This window comes from Aythya fuligula, chromosome Z, assembly GCF_009819795.1.
Source record: "Aythya fuligula isolate bAytFul2 chromosome Z, bAytFul2.pri, whole genome shotgun sequence".
Classification (NCBI taxonomy): Eukaryota; Metazoa; Chordata; class Aves; order Anseriformes; family Anatidae; genus Aythya; species Aythya fuligula.
In genome coordinates this window covers 35555732-35574562 of record NC_045593.1, presented here as the reverse complement: position 1 = coordinate 35574562, position 18831 = coordinate 35555732, and the positions used below count along the sequence as shown (strand labels likewise).

The 18831-nt window shown below is 37.2% G+C and overlaps 1 protein-coding gene across 8 annotated transcripts in view; it reads left to right on the top strand.

Moving 5' to 3' along the window:
* Nucleotides 1-18831, top strand: part of BNC2 (basonuclin 2) — a 381020-nt gene that overhangs the window by 326224 nt on the left and 35965 nt on the right. For 2 of the 8 annotated variants that reach the window (XM_032205576.1, XM_032205575.1), the window contains exon 6: nt 18771-18801. The exons of the other annotated variants lie outside the window; for them this stretch is intronic. In XM_032205576.1, coding sequence (XP_032061467.1) covers nt 18771-18789 — 19 coding nt within the window. In that variant the 3' untranslated portion in view covers nt 18790-18801. The remainder of the gene's footprint in view (nt 1-18770; nt 18802-18831) is intronic. 8 annotated transcript variants of the gene reach the window in all.

Genomic DNA, 18831 nt, shown 5'->3' with positions numbered 1-18831 from the left:
CCAAGTAATACTCCCATGGTTCTTGTTAATACTTCCAGACATTTGAGAGAGAAGTATCTTTGAAACTTTCTCCTGTTATCCAGTCTTGTCTAGAAATGTAATGTGTAGGACTGTACAGAAATGAAAGCATAGGTAGAGCATATAAAACAAATTGGACAAAAGATTTTAATTAAACATTTTTAACATTATTTTCTAGTTTTTTCTATTAAAAAGAAAAAAAAAAGAAAAAGGTAAAGAAGAGATTCATACAATACATTTAGGAAGCAGAATTTAACTTAATATATTCTTTTTGTAAACTGTTTAATAACCCGAAAGGCTTTTCCATTCAATTTGTATATAAATATAAGAAAATACATGCATTTACTTTAGAGAGAGGCATTACCTAAGTTTTTAAGGGCTAGCTCTTCAGATTGTGGGCAGCCCCTCGAAATAATTGGGTAAAATGGTATTGCAAACTGAGAACTTCTGGTCACTTAAAGCAATTTCACTTAAAAGCTCAGAAACATTTTGCTATTAATTGCTGTAGAAGAAATAAAAAATAGCTACCTAAAGCACACAGTGAGTGTTACTAGATAATTTTTTTCATGTATTGCAGTTTCTTTCTTTCGGATACATTATCAAAAGTCTGTGTGATTTCCTTGTATTATGACTCAAACGATCAACTGACTTTTAAGTACCTAAAGAAGCTTAACATTTCTTTGCTTCAAAAATTAAAATTAAATGATTTTTTCAGTATGATCTTATTAATATAATGGGAGTTGTGGCTGTCCCATAGGTTATAGAGTCTTGTGAGGTTTTTATCTTTATTATTAATAATATTATAGGTAATTGTATTAATAATATTTAAAAAACATGTTATAACTAGTTAGAGAAATGTTCTAAAAAGAAAACACAAGTTTATGTGCAGATAAATAACATTGGTTGATCTTTTCTGTTTCATGTAGAGGCATCTGATATAGCTTCAGACCTTTTTCAGTACAATTCTAGTTAATCAAATGATTGACTATATTCCCTCTATCTTGTACATACAAGAAACTGAATTGTTGACAGTGGCAGTAGCTGCTGCAAAATGGGCTTTGCAAGGGTGGGATTTTGATACACATAGTTACCAGAGAAAGCAGTCCACTCCAGGAGCAAACGCAACACTGCTTTGACTGATGGACACATGGTTTTTATCCACGTGTCACAGCTGCAACCCTTCATTGTGGAGCATATCCTGCAGCAGTGTGTGTTAAGTTTTGACTAAAGTCAGCTTCACTGTTCCTAGATCAGCTGTGCCTAGGTCAAGTCCTGTATAAATATTCTTCTGCTGGAAAGGTTGGAATAACTTCTAAGATCTTTGAGTAAGCACTGCTATTCCTTGTAAATAAGGGTCAAGATAACCAGAAGACTCAGGAGTCCTACCTCACACATGTTTTTTCAACACAGGGCAGAGGAAAGCAAAGCAGAGTTCATGCGTTTACTGTCAATGTCCCAGTACTTCTATGTTCCTTTCTAAAATTTAGTCTATATTAATGAATATCTGATATTCATTATGAATATATATCGTATGTATATTCAAAATACAGTGAGCCTAGATTTTTTTTGATGGCTTTTTTTTTTCACCACTGTCTCAGCTACAAGTAACAGCACTCATCAAATTAATCTTGTACATACCTACGTTTTTGATCTTTTTCCCAAATAGAGTAGTACAACTGTCTCTCTTTTCCTTGAAACTCTATGCTTGTTAAAAACATTTTTTATTCCTTTCTTCACCTGCCACTCCCCAAATTAGCTGTTCATCCACCACTGCTTCTGTGTTTACTTCAAATGTCATTTCTTCTAGAGGCAATATGTACAGGATATATCTTGTTGCAGGAAGGCAATGCAAAGTAAACAGTAAAGGAACCCATATTAAAAGTGATGTCAGTGATCGGGAGCAATGACATGCCTGCTTTTAGAACAGAGAGACATCATTTCCAAGGAAGATTTTAGTAGGAAAAGACAAAGAAGGGAAAAAGATAAGTTCCTGTGAGAACTTTGCACTTGAATGGAAAGAATTGTCTTTGGAAATATAATTATTTCCAGACTCAGAAGAGGAGACTGAGGAGAAAAGGCCTGTGGCCCTGGCTGCTGGATTCCTCTGAGATCTGCTTCCCAGCCTCATCTGTGAGTCCTACTCCAGCAAACATTGACTTTGTCTTACAAAGAAATAGGTGTGGTTGCTCCTTGAAGGCAGCACTGAACTACAGATGCTCAGGAAATGATTCTGAGCTGCACATGAGACACAAAAACAGGAAGAGGGAACAGTTACTTCCTGTCGAAAGAGGACAGTAATGCCGAATTTTCATCTGTGTCTGTGCTGGAGAGCACACAAGCAGAGGTGAAGATCTGGAAGATGAAGCTTAGGGCTTTTAGCTTGGTTTCTGGCTCTTGCCTTTAAGAACCAAGAAATTTGTGGTCAAAAACACTAGTGGAACAGGATGCCTGGTGGATCTTCTGCCATAGGTAATTATTTTTGAGGAGCTACTGTTAAATCTTTAGGAGAAATACAGACATCTCCTCTGACAACTTTAGTGCATGGTACTGGCACTAAATTAGTTCAGAAACACTGAATTTGTGTTTCTTAGGCTACAGCACATTAGTAACAATATGTTACCTCTTTTTTTTTTTTTTTTCTCTCGATGTACATGAGATAAATTAATGTTCAGTACCTGTTTGGAGAAGCAAAACAACAACTTTTCACTTTGTCTTTTTTCTACTAAAGTATGAATATTAATTGTTCAGATTTGTCTTTAATTTTTTCATGAAGTGAGTGTGTGTGTGTGTGTGTGTGTGTATGTTCCACAAGATAAGAAAGGTGGTTGAGCCCCATGAATAAATTTTAAAACAAAATAATATCTGCTTAGGGTGACTTATAAATAAATATGAGGCAACTATTGGTGCCAAGTGTGATCATGCCACTTCATTACTAGTTAAATCAATCCAGATTTAAACATGTAAACTCTTTGATTTGAATGGAGCAAGACATCTGTAGGTGGTTTATTAAAACCTGCTGATGTCTCCAGAACTAAATTTGTGTGGATATAGGCCTCTGGGTAGCTGTATCGGAAAAAAAAAAAAAAAAAAAAAAAAAAAAAAAAAAAGATATATACTTTTTGTCTGGTTACCTGACTTCCAGCCCTGTACAGGTGTGCTTGAATAAATTAACATCAGTTACCTGTGATGAGCCAGTGCATACATTATCAAGGGAGGTGAAGATGTGAGAAACCTGCTACCTACCTCCTGTTATCACCTTCTTGACAAAACAGCACCCATTTTTTCATCATCATACTATGCTTGGAATCTTGTATAGACAACATTTTAGGGAATTATTTTCTATAAATGCTTTCAATTCTAAGAGATAGCTCCGAGAAAGAGGTTATTTCACACCAGTCCATGATAACTATTACTGTATGTCCCCTAATATAGTTAGCTGGCACATACAGCTTTAATTTCCTCCAATAAGAACAATGAAATAGGGTTTTAAGACATTAGGTGTTTGATGAACCATTTGTCAAGAGACAAAAGGGCTATTTTTCTACATTTTTTAAATGCAAACTTATTTACCCAGGTACTGCTGTTTCTAAATGTGATGCGGTTCATGAAGAGACTAGCTGCATATCCAATACAATTGTATGAACCATTAGGTCTTCTGTTGGAGAGACTCTAACATTTGTGCCATCGCTAATGTTTACTTAAGTCTTTATTTAACTCCTTTTTAACCCAAGAGAACCTGGATCATAAAGAAACGTTTCATGTCACCATTAACACAGAGTTAGCCTCTTTCATGAGTAGTCATGCTGAACACAGAGCAAATGCCTACAACACTGCATGCTCACCAATGTGAACAAGAGAAGCAGAATCAAAACTTGAATGCATACAAATAATTTATTCCTGGGATTTTTTTTTCTTTAAATAACTTAATAAATAACCAAGACCTGAAGAGGCTAGTTTGGCATGGACTGAGGTATCTTCTGCAGCTACGCATGTCCATTTGTTTTGGGTTTGAGTTGGAGGCTGTGGTGCTCACTTTTGGAAACTGTCTTCTGCCATCATTTTTTCTTCTCTTTTAGTGCACAAAATATCACCTTGACAGTGAGAGTACATATTCACGTGCAGTGCAAGATATCTTGTTGTGTGAACTCACAGAGCAAGTTAAGGACTTTTCAGTGACCCAAAAATTTATTTAAATAAACTGCTACACTGTGAGTAGGACAGGTGTCAAGCATAGGTAAAGCACTAGCACTGAAACTACTACCTAAAAGCAAAACTTGTATGGAGCAATTTTTTTTCCCCTGTTATATGTTGTGAGAAATGCTGTAAATCTTTGTTTTGTCCAAGTTTCTAGCACAGACTCTGTATGTTTTACTTTCAGTGAAAGATACAATTTGGGAGGATAAGACTGGGAACATGAATGCTTATTCACAATATCCTGGTTGCCCCCACATTCATGGGAAACAACTGAAAAGAACCAAAAACCCTCTCCAGAGAGTGGGAGAAAATGAAGTATTCTTTCCTAAAGTCCTTTGGAAGTGGGGGAAATTAAGCACCAGCCTATATTAATTCCTGCAGAGAAAGGTTCTAGCTGTTTTTTTAAACTTCACTGCAGAAGGCAGTGGGATTTCTGCTACAATGTAGAAAGCTCTACTATATAGATACAAGATAGCATTAGGGCCCAACTCCCAAAATAATGAGTGAAAAAATAGATGAGTGAAAATAAATGAGTAAAAATGGACATGACACTGCATCCTGAGAGATATAGTATTTAGGTGGTGGAATCTAGGGAGAAATGATGAAAGGCAGAGAAAGAATTACCTGTGGCAGGAATAGCTGTGTATTTACTGCCCTTTGGAATTACAGCTGTGGCTGAAGGAAGAAAGTATGCCATTGTAACCAAGTTGCTGGAGTATTGGTGAGACACAGAAGAGAAGGGGACAGGAACTGCCAGAATGGAAAAGCAGAGACATCTGGGGAACAAACCTTGTGAAATTGCTCAGCTGGGAGGGTTGTAAAATAGTTAATCTTGACATTTTCCATTTCTGGTATAGCTTAGTAAGGACATAGTAATGTGTGCCTTTTTAGAGTGGAGAAAAAAAAAAAAAGAGGCAAGGTGTGTGTCTCTTGGGAGGTGAAAGGAGTTGCTAAATCTTCTGGCAGGGAATGGTCTGCATCTCCAGGGTCCTGATCTTCATGTTGACCTGTGGTCAAGATGGAGAGGATTGAAAGCAGTAGAACATGACAGTGGAAATTTGCTATCACTTCTCCAACAAGTCATTTGGAGAGGCTCAGCAATACAGGAACTGCAGGCACAGCAAGGAGGGAGAAGAATTTTGTTGGGGTGGGAGGAAAGGGCTGTTTAATGTGTGGCACAGAAAAAAATTTTGAATCCTGCAGTGGTTACGGTTAAGTTGGTAGTGGAATGTTGCCTGGAATACATTTACAGTAAGTAGATGTAAATTTCTATTAGTGGGAATACCAGTGCCTGAGGAGATATACCTATTTCTGGAATGTATCCTCTAGAACAAAGATGTCTTATTCAAGGCATTGTCATTGTTTCTTCCTTTTGGGGATTATTGATTATCTAGGTGGCTTCTCAAAATTTGCAAGGGTAGGAAAGAAAAGCTGTAGGGACCGTGGGCTTGGAAATTTGCAGCCATGAGGTTTCATCCTTGTCCAGGTTGGAGGTAAAGATATCCATGTCCCTAAAAGATAGCTATCATATATACATACATGATACATTCATTAGCTGTGCTTATCTGTCTGGCAAAAGAAACTATCACCTGAAGAAGCAAACATTACATCAGTCTAACCAAAGATTACTTCTGGATGAGGCTATTTTGTCAATGCCATCACCTTAATGGTGATGATTCTCCCACCTCTACATTTGAGTCATTTCATTCATTAGAATATGAATTTAGCGACTCTTGTTATATCTGAATTTAAACTTTTAGCTGAAAAATAAGAAAATTTATGAAGCACATCCTATAAATGACCTAGAAAAAAAATCCCAACCCTGACCTTCCCTTCTGACCCAGAAGGGAAAAAATAATAACCCCTATAGATGACTGAAAATAACTACAATACACTTTGGAGGATAGGATTTTGGTCCTGTCAGTATATCTAGACAGAGGTAGACACCACGCACTGTTGGCCTCAGCCCAAAGATGCAATCGTTCTTAGGATTCATGAGGCCACTGGATATTTTTTAAAGTAGCATTATGCAACTGATGACTGATGCTAAAATAAAGCCCATTCAGGTTCCTATCCCATTGCATTTTGACAATCTAAGACAGGTTGGGTCTCAGGTTGTTTGGCTAAGAATTACAGGGACCTTTTTGCTGTAGTATCTGATATCTGAAGACATATGAAGAGGGAGTGTTCTGCACTGGGGTATGTTTTAGCTAAAAGATGTTGCTTTAAAATGTTTGGCAATTTATGGGCCCTGGAAATCAAATAAAAACCAACAACAAAAAAAAGACCTCCCTCAATCTGGGAGACCTTTTCATAGTTATACAAGCTGCCAGTGGTTAGAAAATATGAGAGGGGATAATAGCAAATTCATAAAGTAGAGCCTGTCATTACAGCATTATGCTGTGCAGTTAGAAAATGTTAACAGGGAAAGATACAACCAGATTGCTATGTACTTATCTCCGGGTGATCCTGAAGGAAGAGGTGCAGAGTTACCAATGAGTTAAACATTTGACTGCATCAAGAGAAGACTGTGTACTATGAAAGCACTGCAAACTTTCTGTGCATGGCTTTTCTGTCCTGTGCTTCTCTTCGGGAGAGACGGCCAGCTGTGCCATACACCAAGTGCCAGTAGTAGTGATACTACACTGCAGGTACTGCAGTGGAAACTGCTCACTTGCATGCCAGCAGGTACACATGAAAGGTTCCCAATGGCACTAGAGATACCTCTGACAGTCTACTAGGTCCCAATGTAACACACAAGGATATCTCACGTGCGCTACCACTTACAGATTCTCACATGCTGTTTTAATGGTGAACAGTGAATACTTCTTGACAGAGGTTTTGAGCCCACCACTTCTAACAAAATCTAAGGCCTTTAGCAGTGCCTCCTACTTCCCAGCAACATCTACATGTAAATGAACACTTTGCCTTGTGCTAAGGAAGTTTTCTTTTTTTTTCTTTCTTTTCTTTTCCTTTCTTTTCTTTTCCTTTCTTTTCTTTTCTTTTCTTTTCTTTTCTTTTCTTTTCTTTTCTTTTCTTTTCTTTTCTTTTCTTTTCTTTTCTTTTCTTTTCTTTTCTTTTCTTTTCTTTTCTTTTCTTTTCTTTTCTTTTCTTTTCTTTTCTTTTTTCTTTTCTTTTCTTTTCTTTTCTTTTTTCTTTTCTTTTTTTCTTTTTTTCTTTTTTCTTTCTCCTCTCCTCTCCTCTCCTCTCCTCTCCTCTCCTCTCCTCTCCTCTCCTCTCCTCTCCTCTCCTCTCCTCTCCTCTCCTCTCCTCTCCTCTCCTCTCCTCTCCTCTCCTCTCCTCTCCTCTCCTCTCCTCTCCTCTCCTCTCCTCTCCTCTCCTCTCCTCTCCTCTCCTCTCCTCTCCTCTCCTCTCCTCTCCTCTCCTCTCCTCTCCTCTCCTCTCCTCTCCTCTCCTCTCCAATAGGGTCCATTATTTATATATAGTGGGAGTTACTTCAATGCATAATTCTTTCCCTTCCCTTCCCTTCCCTTCCCTTCCCTTCCCTTCCCTTCCCTTCCCTTCCCTTCCCTTCCCTTCCCTTCCCTTCCCTTCCCTTCCCTTCCCTTCCCTTCCCTTCCCTTCCCTTCCCTTCCCTTCCCTTCCCTTCCCTTCCCTTCCCTTCCCTTCCCTTCCCTTCCCTTCCCTTCCCTTCCCTTCCCTTCCCTTCCCTTCCCTTCCCTTCCCTTCCCTTCCCTTCCCTTCCCTTCCCTTCCCTTCCCTTCCCTTCCCTTCCCTTCCCATTAAGAGCTCATTTCACATTTAAGCTAGCCCTAAAAAGTATGACTCTAAGAGATCTGTCTAAGAAATAATTTAACAATTTTGCCATAAGGCACCTGCAAGCTTCATATAAATGGACTTGGAAGAGAAATGAAAGTTTTAGGTTTGGCAAAAATGTACACTGTCATAAAAAAGAAAGGATTGCAGGACTTTGTTGGCCTTGTGAATAAAATTGAAACTGCTTCATTTTGTATGGGGGGAAGCAGAGGAACAGAAAGAAAGATGAGATTGTTTAAAGAAGGTTTTTTTGTTTTGTTTTGTTTTGTTTTGTTTTTTTTCTTCTGTCACTTTGCTTTTGCTTTTTTGTTTGTTTGTTTGGAAGAGAAAGGAAAAAGAAAAGAACTAAACTGTATGTCCATGCCAAATTTTATGAGTATTCCACATGAGCTGTAAATTATGTTTTTGTTGTTGTAGTAGTTGTTTTCTTTTTACACTGTTACTGATTTTGACACTAGCATTTTACAAATTTTATTTCTTATTTTATTAACTAGGGAAAAATGTTGCCCATTTGCAGTTCAATACATTTTTTCATTTCTTTTCCTTTCTTTCCCCCACCCCCTTTTTTTGCCAAAATAAAAAGGCAATTACACTTTAGCCATTTACAACTGAAAATGCAAATGGGAGATAGTTAATTTTGCTGCCCATAAATCTTACATTGTACTTTTGTATTTACAACAAAAAATGTGAAAATAAAAATAGCTCAAACACATATGCATATGTGTGTGTGTCTGTGTATGTGTGTACTGAGAGACCTATATATAGGTATGTTGTACATATAGCTAGATAAAGATCTAAAAATACAACATATAGAATGAGAACTTAGATTGCCACTCAGAAAAGTTAAATGAGCCCTTGTTTCAAGATGGAGATGCATGCAGATGATACATTATGCAAGATGTAGAATCAAGATTTGATGAGGGACGGAGGCAGGTCCTGGCAAGAAGGATAACAGATCCTGCCTTGGAAGTCTCTCAGGTCTGATAGCCAGATAGGGGAGCAGCACTAATTCTGCAGCCTTTTTAGTCTGTTCTGTCACAGAAGGGGCACTGCTGGGTCAGTCAGCTCACTAGTAATTGTGTTTTACAGACTTCTAAAGCAATTGGCTCAGTCAGTCCCAATTCAATAAAAGTGGAGAGAGAGAGTGAGAGCACTTTTGTTCTATTTTTTACTTGAAATTATTTCATTCAGCAGTCTGTCTTTTTTATTACCAGGATTTGACATTAGCACTCCAAGCTATATTAGCATCCATTTCAGCAGTTCAGTAATGGTATTAAAAAAACACTTAACTTCAACGGTGAATGGTTGTATGACAGTACCATAAAAATCCACATAAAAAAAAAAAAATATATGTATTTGTCCCTGCAAATTATTTTTCACTTGTTTAACCACTTCAAAACTATACTGTCTTGACTGGTGTTTGCAAGAGCTGTAGCGGCAGGGAGAGCTTGTAAAGGAGCTGACAAGCAACTTCAGCAACAATGGCATGAAAGGAAAAATTAAGACATTTAAAGAAGAAGAAAAATGTAATAGGAATACACAAGCACATGCAAAAGACAGACCTCTCATTTTGGGTGGGTGCCTGTCATTCATCAACAGAAGTGAGATTTTAAACTCAAATCACCCAAGGTAAAATCTTTGGCATCTTCCACATTTCAGGGATTTAATTTTGAACCCAGCACTCTCCAAGCTTGGGACAGCAGCCTAACTACCTTGGCACTGCAGCACACTCATAAATGACTGCATTAGGTTCTAAATTTTGATTAAACATTCTGTAATTAATCAATGGTAGACATGAAGCAGTTGGCAAGGTCCAGAGCTGCAAAATGTTTAAGACATAAAACATTACAAAGTAATTAGAATGTGCTCCTTCAAGAGAAGGATTGCCTTCAATAAAGAGGTAAATGATAGCATCATGTTTATTGTGGACGTAGGCAGCCAGTGCAATATGATAAACTGCAGGAGATACACATATCAGTAATCATCCACATTATTAGTGTCATTAATCATAATTCTAAAAATATGACAGCAGCAGCCAACTTTTTGACCAATTTTGCCTCTGCCTGTTGGCCGTTATAACTTCACTAATAGACTGCAGAGCTCCTGTGCGTGGCAGTTTGCATTGAGAATGGAAGGTTAATTATATTTGAGCTGCTGATTCCTTCTCTCCTTGGAAAAGACTGAGCACTTTGACAATCCCAGGAGCTCACTGTTGTTAAACCAGTAAAAGTACTTTATTGAAATTTTCTTTGTTGGTCAGGAATGAGTAGATGTTTCAAATGAGATATAAGCGCCAGGCTGGGACGGCCGCTAATGTTTCTTCCAAAATAATCCTTGGACAGCAAGCTGAACTCATACTTCCCTTAGATATCTTTGCACAGTCTCCTGTGGATGGGTAAAAAGTTGAGAATTTAATAACTGCTGACAACAGTATGTATGGAAGAATCTCGGAGGATTGAAATTACTGAGGAGTTGGGGCGTCAGTGAGGGGAGGTTATAGGATAATCAGCTATCAGTTGACCTAAAAGGGATACGTATTTAGTAATGTAAAATTACTAATAGAGCAACCCTGTTGAAATGCCACATCATATTTGGTTTTATAGTTCCTCTGGTATTATATATATAAAACCAGCATTTTTAGACAAACAAAGCAGTGGGAATGAGAATTGTGCTTGAATTGTCATCAAAAGAAATGGTTTGCATATTTGCTTTGGAAACTGAAATCAGACAAATCTATCCCTGAATCTTAGGGTTTGTTATGAACTTGGACTTATAATACAACTACTAAAGAGTTTATGAATTTTCTAAGCAAACCATGCAATAGTGCTTTGTTATGCACCAATATTTGGGAGAAAATAGTTGTTCTGAGAGCAGAGTTAGAGGAAGCTAGCTCTTCTGACTACATTTTATCTTTAGATTTGTGCACTTACCGAAACTTGAAACTCAGTAAAATTCATGAGTGGGATGCTGAACTGAAGGGACTGATTGCAGAAAAACTTGTGAAATTATCACATTTTGCATGGCTCTTACTAGAGAAAAAATTAAAAAAAGCTTTAAACTTCTGATTATAAAATTTAGATCATGTCATATTTGGGTGGGTTTTGTTCTAAAAGAAATGTTAATTCATGCAGTTGTTACTGAATGCTGCCTCAGTACTTCTTAAGGTGAAATACATCCTGTGTAAAGGACCAGCAAACACCTCACAACACAGGAGATGAGCATCTAATGCATGTCTGCTGTGCAGGACCTTCTACGATTTGCATGCATAAGGATAAACTTCACCACAGAGCATGCATACATTGTAGAAACAGCTTATAGCAGTTGGACTGATTGTCAGAGTTGCTGAGCACCTGTAATTTCCATTGAAAGACCGTGTGCCATGTGTGATGACCTTCCTCTGCATGTAACATTGCTACATTTAGTCGGTTCACTTATATTCCATCAGATAAATCTTTTTATTCTAAACTTTCTCAGCCAGTCCGGATATTATACAAGAGTGCTAGCTATTTTGTAATTAGTCTGTTTTGCTTTCAGGCAGCTAGTAAATTGAGAGGATGAAGTGTTGCAACACAATTTTGATTGTTTCTGAGTAACATTGGCAAGAACTCCAGTAGTTGTGCTTTTTGTTTGTAATATCTTTTGATCTTTAATGGACAAATATAGTAATATATTAAGAGTGTGACGTGCCCTTGATGCTTCTGAACACACACAGCTGTTGTGAAAGTATAATTCTGTTCACACCGTAAGGGCCGTTTCACTAAACACCTCAACAGGTATGTACTGAATTATTGGGCCTTTCAAGATTCCTGAACCTGTCAGATTTTACCTTAAAAATGATACAGTAGAAAACATTGCCATCAGCTATCAGTTCTGTGTTTAACCTGAATATCTGCTCAATAGTAAGCTATCCTGCCTCCCCAAATGCCATCTCAATGTTAATATTTTTTATGCATTCCACGGCAATGACAAATTGTTTTCTGACTCTAACTGTAGATTAAGTATGCAAAAGGCATGTTTGCCACTGCCAACAAACCAATAATTCTCACTAACATCTTCAGAGTTACAACATTTATAAAGTTGCAAAGTGGAGTAAACAAACCATCTGTTTGGCTTTACCATATATGTCATGCTCTCTTATTAGCATATTACGATTCATTTAGTAAACAAATTTGGTGATTTCGTTCATGTCAAAGTTAGAGGGAGCTTGAAGATGATTAACATTCCTGGGACAGGCACATTAATACATTGCTTCCTCTGCAAAGTTAAATGGCTTCTCAGGAGAATCACCCCTTGTTGACAAGATGAGACTGTCAATTTTGTTTGCCTGCCACATTAGGGGCCGTAAGGGGATGGGAAGCTCAGAGAAAGAGGAGCAGTGTAGGCAGCATAATTCACTGCGAATTGAAAAAAGAAGTCTAATTCTGATAAATGGTCGACCCCAATACATCCTACCTGTTATTACAACAGACGTGCCGTATCTGTGCAGTAAATTAGTTAAACCCCTAAAGAGTTTGATGGGAGCTTATCTTCAAGTGAATAATTTGAGTGTAGAGGGAGCTGTCTTCGTGACCAGTGTGAGTGATTTGTTTCATATTGAAAGGGATTGAAATGACTGGGCTCCACATCTTTAATTTGCAAGAACTTGCTTGTCCTTTATTTCCTGCATTTAATAAGCAATTTTTTTAAAATTTTTATTTTTGTTTCTATTTTTTTTAATAAGTGCTGAACTGTATTTTACCTTTTGGATTTTCTTCCTATGAAAGGTTAATATTTTTCAGATTATATCCAATTTAAAGCCCCTAGGACTGATGTTATTACCCAAGCTACTCATGTAAAAATGCCATGGTTTCAATGGGTAGCATAGTATTTTGCCTTTGCTCATTGTTCTAAAGTCTAGCTCCTATCTTTACTTTCCCTATTGCACTTAGAGGCAAATTAAACATGATCAGGTACATGCAAGTGCTAATGCACAGGTGAAAACTTTGGCCCTGTTCAGATAAATGTGAATTCTATAATTTATGTCAGATTATGGTTTCAACCTTTTATTATCTTTGCTTAGATTTATGTATTTTCTCATTTTTTAGATTAAAAACCAAGCAAGCATGCAAACAAACAGAAACAAAAACAAAAAAAAATAGCTGTATCAAAGACTACTGAGCAAATGGCAAAATTAGGACAGTAACTGAGAAAATGATTTCTTTAACAGTTTCCATGAGTAATTAGATTCCAAGAACTGTTTCATTGTTGTTTTTTTTTTTTGACTAAATGGGGAAAATGATTGCTGCTTCATTCTTGAAGAAATGCCAGAATTAAGGCCATATCTTTTCTCATAAATATGCACACTGTTATATTTAGCCAGAGTCTTACTTTCTAGTTCTTTGATTTTAGCTGCATGAAACTCAGCACTTTCAGTCTGAAGAGATTCTAAGAAAGCATAAAATTCTGCATGTGCTTTCTGTTATGTTCATATATTCTGCGCTTTTGTGTGAGTTTCAGGCTTAGATAAGCAGTAAAGGAACATGAAATTGAGGTAAGACCACAATGCTTTGCCATGTGAAGGATTAAATTTGTACACAAATTTTAAACAAAATTGTAAATCTTAATTTTGAGCCTTTGAGATGAAAAGAAACAAAGAGAACTTTGGTTTACATTTCATTATAGGCAAAAATGTGGGCTGAATACTGGGAAAAATACTGTTGAGCTAAAGTTAGGTGTGTAAAATGTCTCATAAGATGAATAATGACAGTTTTGTTGTTTATGATATTTTAAATGTGTTTGACAGCATTTAGTTTTATTATGGCAGGAGGATAAGTTGTATGGAACCTGTACAACCTGGGCAGTTACTTCCGTATCCAGCTTTAATAAGAGGTTTGCCAATCTGTACGTAATTGGACATTGGACATGTATCCTAGCATTGGATTTTGTAGTAGAATCTTAGTAGTAGAATCTGCTGAAAATTGTGTGGTTTCAGCTTTCATAAACAAATATTCTTTCTTCTTAAAAAGATACCAACTACTACCTGAAAAGGAATATTTAATGTTTAGTTTTAATGCATCACATATCCATCTATAATTTTATTGTATTGCTTAGTGCTGGGATCACTTATTGCAATTTAAAGCAAAGCTGCCCAACGACTGATGTTCCCCTTGCTATAAGCTCCTGTGCATGATTACTTTATGGTATTAGAAAGATAGAGTTGGGTGATGGTGACATTACTTGAGCAAACCATTTATGAGTTTGAAAACACATTTTTAAAATATTTGTAGTGTAGGAGATTGTGACAATTCTTGTATTTAGAAAGATAAGAAGAAAGAATATAAGGGACACAGCAGGAAATGCTGAAATCATTCATTCCAGAATTCTGTTGAACAGTACAGTGGACTTTGATACCTGACTGAGATTGTCATGAGGGAACTTTGTTACTTATGCTCAGCCATGGAGGAACAAGGGGCCAATCACTAAGACATTTAGCTGATATGTCGGTTGGCTTGGCCTTTCTGTCTGACTGCATTACGAATGGGAAAATGGGTTTCTGTAGTCCCTAACTGACTTCCCTAGCAATTATGCTGCTGAATCACGCTCATTTTCTTTTTATCTCATCCATTTAATATTTAAGCATGATAATATATTTCTCTTTCATAAAAAAAAAATAATAATAATAATTTTAAAAAATTACGCTTTATGTCTTTATGTTTTATTTTCAACAACCTGCACTGCCCCAAACTGTAACCAAAACATTCAAGCCAATTTTTCATGCTGTTCATTTTGTGATCTGCATGATACCTGATTTTAAACAAACAGAAAACTCTGTATCCAAATTTCCCAACTCTGCTGTGCTCATTAACCATGAGTTTTGACCTGTTGCAGATAGGACTGGGTTCATCCAAAGTTGGCCTCCAGTCATTCATAGAAATCCTGACAATTTCTATGCCAGTACAATTTTTACTCTATGATAAATTCCTCCTCACTCACTTCAAAAAGATATAAAAGGATGGTCTAAAGAAAAATAAGCTATAATAAACAAGCTTTTACATTTTTATTTCCAATATATGGATATTATTAATATGGAATTAACAAAATCATATTCATTGACAAGTAAGGAAAGAAAGTGCTGAAGGGAACCCAGGCTGGATTTATGAGCTGTTTAAGTGGCATGGATATTTAACTGACCATGTTTCCCAAAGTTACAATCCCCTTTCTTCTGTTGATGCACGGCACAACTCTATCAAGAGAAGCTTTCTAGTAATATGTGGGGAGGAACCAACAGTGAGTTCTACTTATGGAAGAATATTTCCATGAACTTCAGAAGAGAAAGAAAATACTACCACCAGTGGGATCATGACCAGAGTCAGAGAGCTGGTGTAGTCACTTTAGCACTGTGCATTGCGCTGCTGCTGAAACAGCCATCTGAAAAGACAGTGGTGAAGTGGGAAGTGGGATTCCCTTGTGAGATGGCTACAACCACAGATTTTATCACTATTATTATCATCTTTTCAGCAGTACTGATGTATTCTTAAGATCACTGTATTTAGAAGGCTGAATTCCCGCCTGTGATGACTTTCCACATACTTTTGTCCAGAGTATGTCTAATTCAATAATAATAACTTGGAAGAAGATGTTAATTATATGAAAAATCAGGCATTCTAGGCTTCCTAAAATAACCAAGAACTTGCTAAAACTTCCTTGCCACAACAGGCTGCATATCAAAACAGCCTGGAAAAACATTCTCCTTGTTTTTAAGGGTGCAAGACATGTATTACGGAGTTGAAGAGATGCTTGAATCATCTTTGGCACACATATTATTTTAAATTATCAGAACTAACCCTCTTCACTATTCCTTATTGCCTAGCATGGGGTAGATCTGTAAACTGGAGCTGAGTGAGATCTACCTTTAGTTCAGCTCTTTTGACTTCATAATTCTGTCTTGAAGACTGCAATCACCAGTTCTTTTGTAATAACATTTCTATTGCCAGGATCAAATCTCTTAATTTGTTAGCTGGTGCACAAATAAGTAGTCTAAGAAGTCCAGAGTCATTCAAATAATTTCACAGGGTCAACTATTTTATGTTTTGTATATATATGTACACTACTGCCATTCATTTAGGTTCTTCAACCTTTTTTTTCTGTGCTGATACAGCAGTCACTGCAGTGTAAAGGACACCAGAGATAGCCTTAAATTAGCTATCTCAGGGATGAGGAATATTGGAGTCATGGGAAGCTGGAGCTTACCTGTTTTCAATGTATCTTGCTTTGTGATTTTCTGACTTGTTTAATTACAGGGATCGTGTACTGGCACAAATCACTGTGACCAAACTGTGCCTCAGCTTACACAGGGAATATTGCTTACGTGTACCTGGGAATGGTACTCTCGGGTGGAAGAGGTAGTGGCATTGTAGATCACATCAGGGAACAGAACAGCTGAAGAGAGAAACTGCAGGTGCCATGGGGAGGAGCAGAGGAAGAGATGACAAGGCTAGCATTGGCTGAGGGCTGCTGGAGGACTTGTTAGTGTCTGGGTGTGATTAAGCAGAGGGGAAAGATTTGCAAAGGACTAGAATTAAATACTTCGGTATGGTATGGAGAAAAGAACATTGGAGCAATTTAAGATGGCTGAGTGAGTGCTGCTTTCCAAGGAAAAAACAGCAAGGAAGATCAGCATTGGACGAGGGAAGCAAAGAAATAGAAGAAATAGGAAATAGTTACAGTTATCAAGATGAAAGATGGTATAGGATGGTATAGGCTTGGCCAATATTTTTAATGCTATTTTTTTTTTTTTTTTTTTCCTGTGATTGCTGTTTGCAGCTACTGGGTCAGAATACTGAGTATCTGCCACATACTCTTCTGCCTTTCTATTTGAATATTCTTCTTATCTTCATAGAAAATTATGCTTCATTTTTACCTGTAAACTCAACACTATTCTATTTGGCAATTGCGAGCGCTTGCTTTTTTCCAGAACATCTTTTTTTGTCTTTCCTGGTCAGTGGTCTTTCTAATCTGCCTATATCTTCTTTCTTAATTATTTTTTCTGATGAAGACATTATTTGTAGCTGTTCCTGCACACATCAGCATGCTCCTGCACAGGACTCTCCTTGGTCATTGTTTCCCAAAGAAACCTTGGGAATGCTTCAGCCAACCCTGAAAAGAAGCATTCTTTATGCAGGGCACATTTCAAGCAGCATGCTATATGGGGTCTTCAGTCTGTGCCCCAGAGTGCAATGTTACATTTAGTTGTGCAGTGGTCAGGAAAGGGATGCAAGGTCAGGCATTTTAGATTTGTGCATCTATGAAAATATACTTTTCCTTCCCTCTTATCCCAGCCATTGTTCAGGTACTGGAAATGTGTTCAGCTAGTAGCTTTAGCACACAGTGTTGTTAATTCTGTCAAAGTTTTAGTCTGTGTGACATTGGTTTTATCATAAGATTTCAAACCTTCAGTGTTCAAATATATGTGTTTTTTGTTGTTTTTTTTTTTTTCTCACAATACCTAACTGAATGTTTTTGCATATGGTATTTAGAGAAAGTATTAAACACAAGTGAAATAGATTAAGAAATGAATGTAAAAGAATCAATTCTTTTGAACTGTGGTTGCATAATGGAAATCGACTGCTATGAATGAACCTATGTTCAGAAGTTATGAACAGCAGAGCTAATGCACTGCCATGAGTTCATCTTTATTATTGCATTACACCTGAATCAATTGATAAAGTAGCTTTTTTTTTAAGGCTAGGAATGGCACTTAATTGAATAAAAGTCAATGTAATTATATTAGGAGAATCCAACAGTACTGCTGACAGCGGAAAAGGGACACTACTGAGTAGAGTGCCAGAACTTGTCCACACATTTCTGCACATCGTTTGCCTGACAGATATTATGGGCTGGTACATACTTTAATTGGATTACTGATTGCCACTGCTGTAAGTGAGAATTGAATAAGAGAGGCATCTCTCCATATCAGAGCATCAGCAGGGTTTGCATCCTTACACTGGTCTTTCTCAGAATATTCTCTGTCCATCTGGGGCTCAGTGGCCCCTCTTTAAGATGATTTATTCTTATCTCTTCATTCAGTGAATGCTGAAGTTATTTTCACTTCATGGCTGGCTGCTGTTTTTCCCAGCAACAAACCAAAGGAACAATGAGAGCTAATGTGTGAGAAACAGCAGTAACAGTTATACTGACCAGTTTCTGCAGCGCAGCAAATTTCCAGGGGTGGGGGAAACTGTAAGAAGTAAACCCACAAGCACTTTATGAGTAGTTTGCAGTTAGCATTATGATGATAAGCACAAATGTGCTTTTATGGTCATGTGCGGACAGACCTTCACAGTAAGCGTTTCCTGTACAGTGCTTAGCAACTTTACCTGGGCCTTTATGCCATCTGACACCAGGAAGGCAAGGGACTGTCAGGACTACTGTTTGCCATTCATGTGTGTGTCCTCTGTATGCATCTGTGCAGAGCTCATTTGTGGATGATGATGGGGATGATGTGAATATGCTTTGATTAATTTGCTTTATGTTTTTCATGTTGTGTGGTTGAGACAGTATCCATTAGGACAACAGCATAAGTGAGATTACAGCTGACAAAAAGAGTTTCACAATCAAGACTTTAAAAAAGTCTGTAATTTATTAGTTTCAAATATTATTTTCTTTTGACTTTTTTTTTTTTTTTTTTTTTTAACCAGATATGTCTGGATTGGAATGTGAATTTGTTCTTTCTCTCTCTCTCCTCTTTCTTTCTTTCTCTTTTTTCCTCTCTTCTCTCTCTCTCTTTTGTGATCTCAATTTAGCAAAAGATTAGAAAGCTGATCTTATCACAAGGTAAGCTCAGCCTTCCTAAGTGCAGTGTGG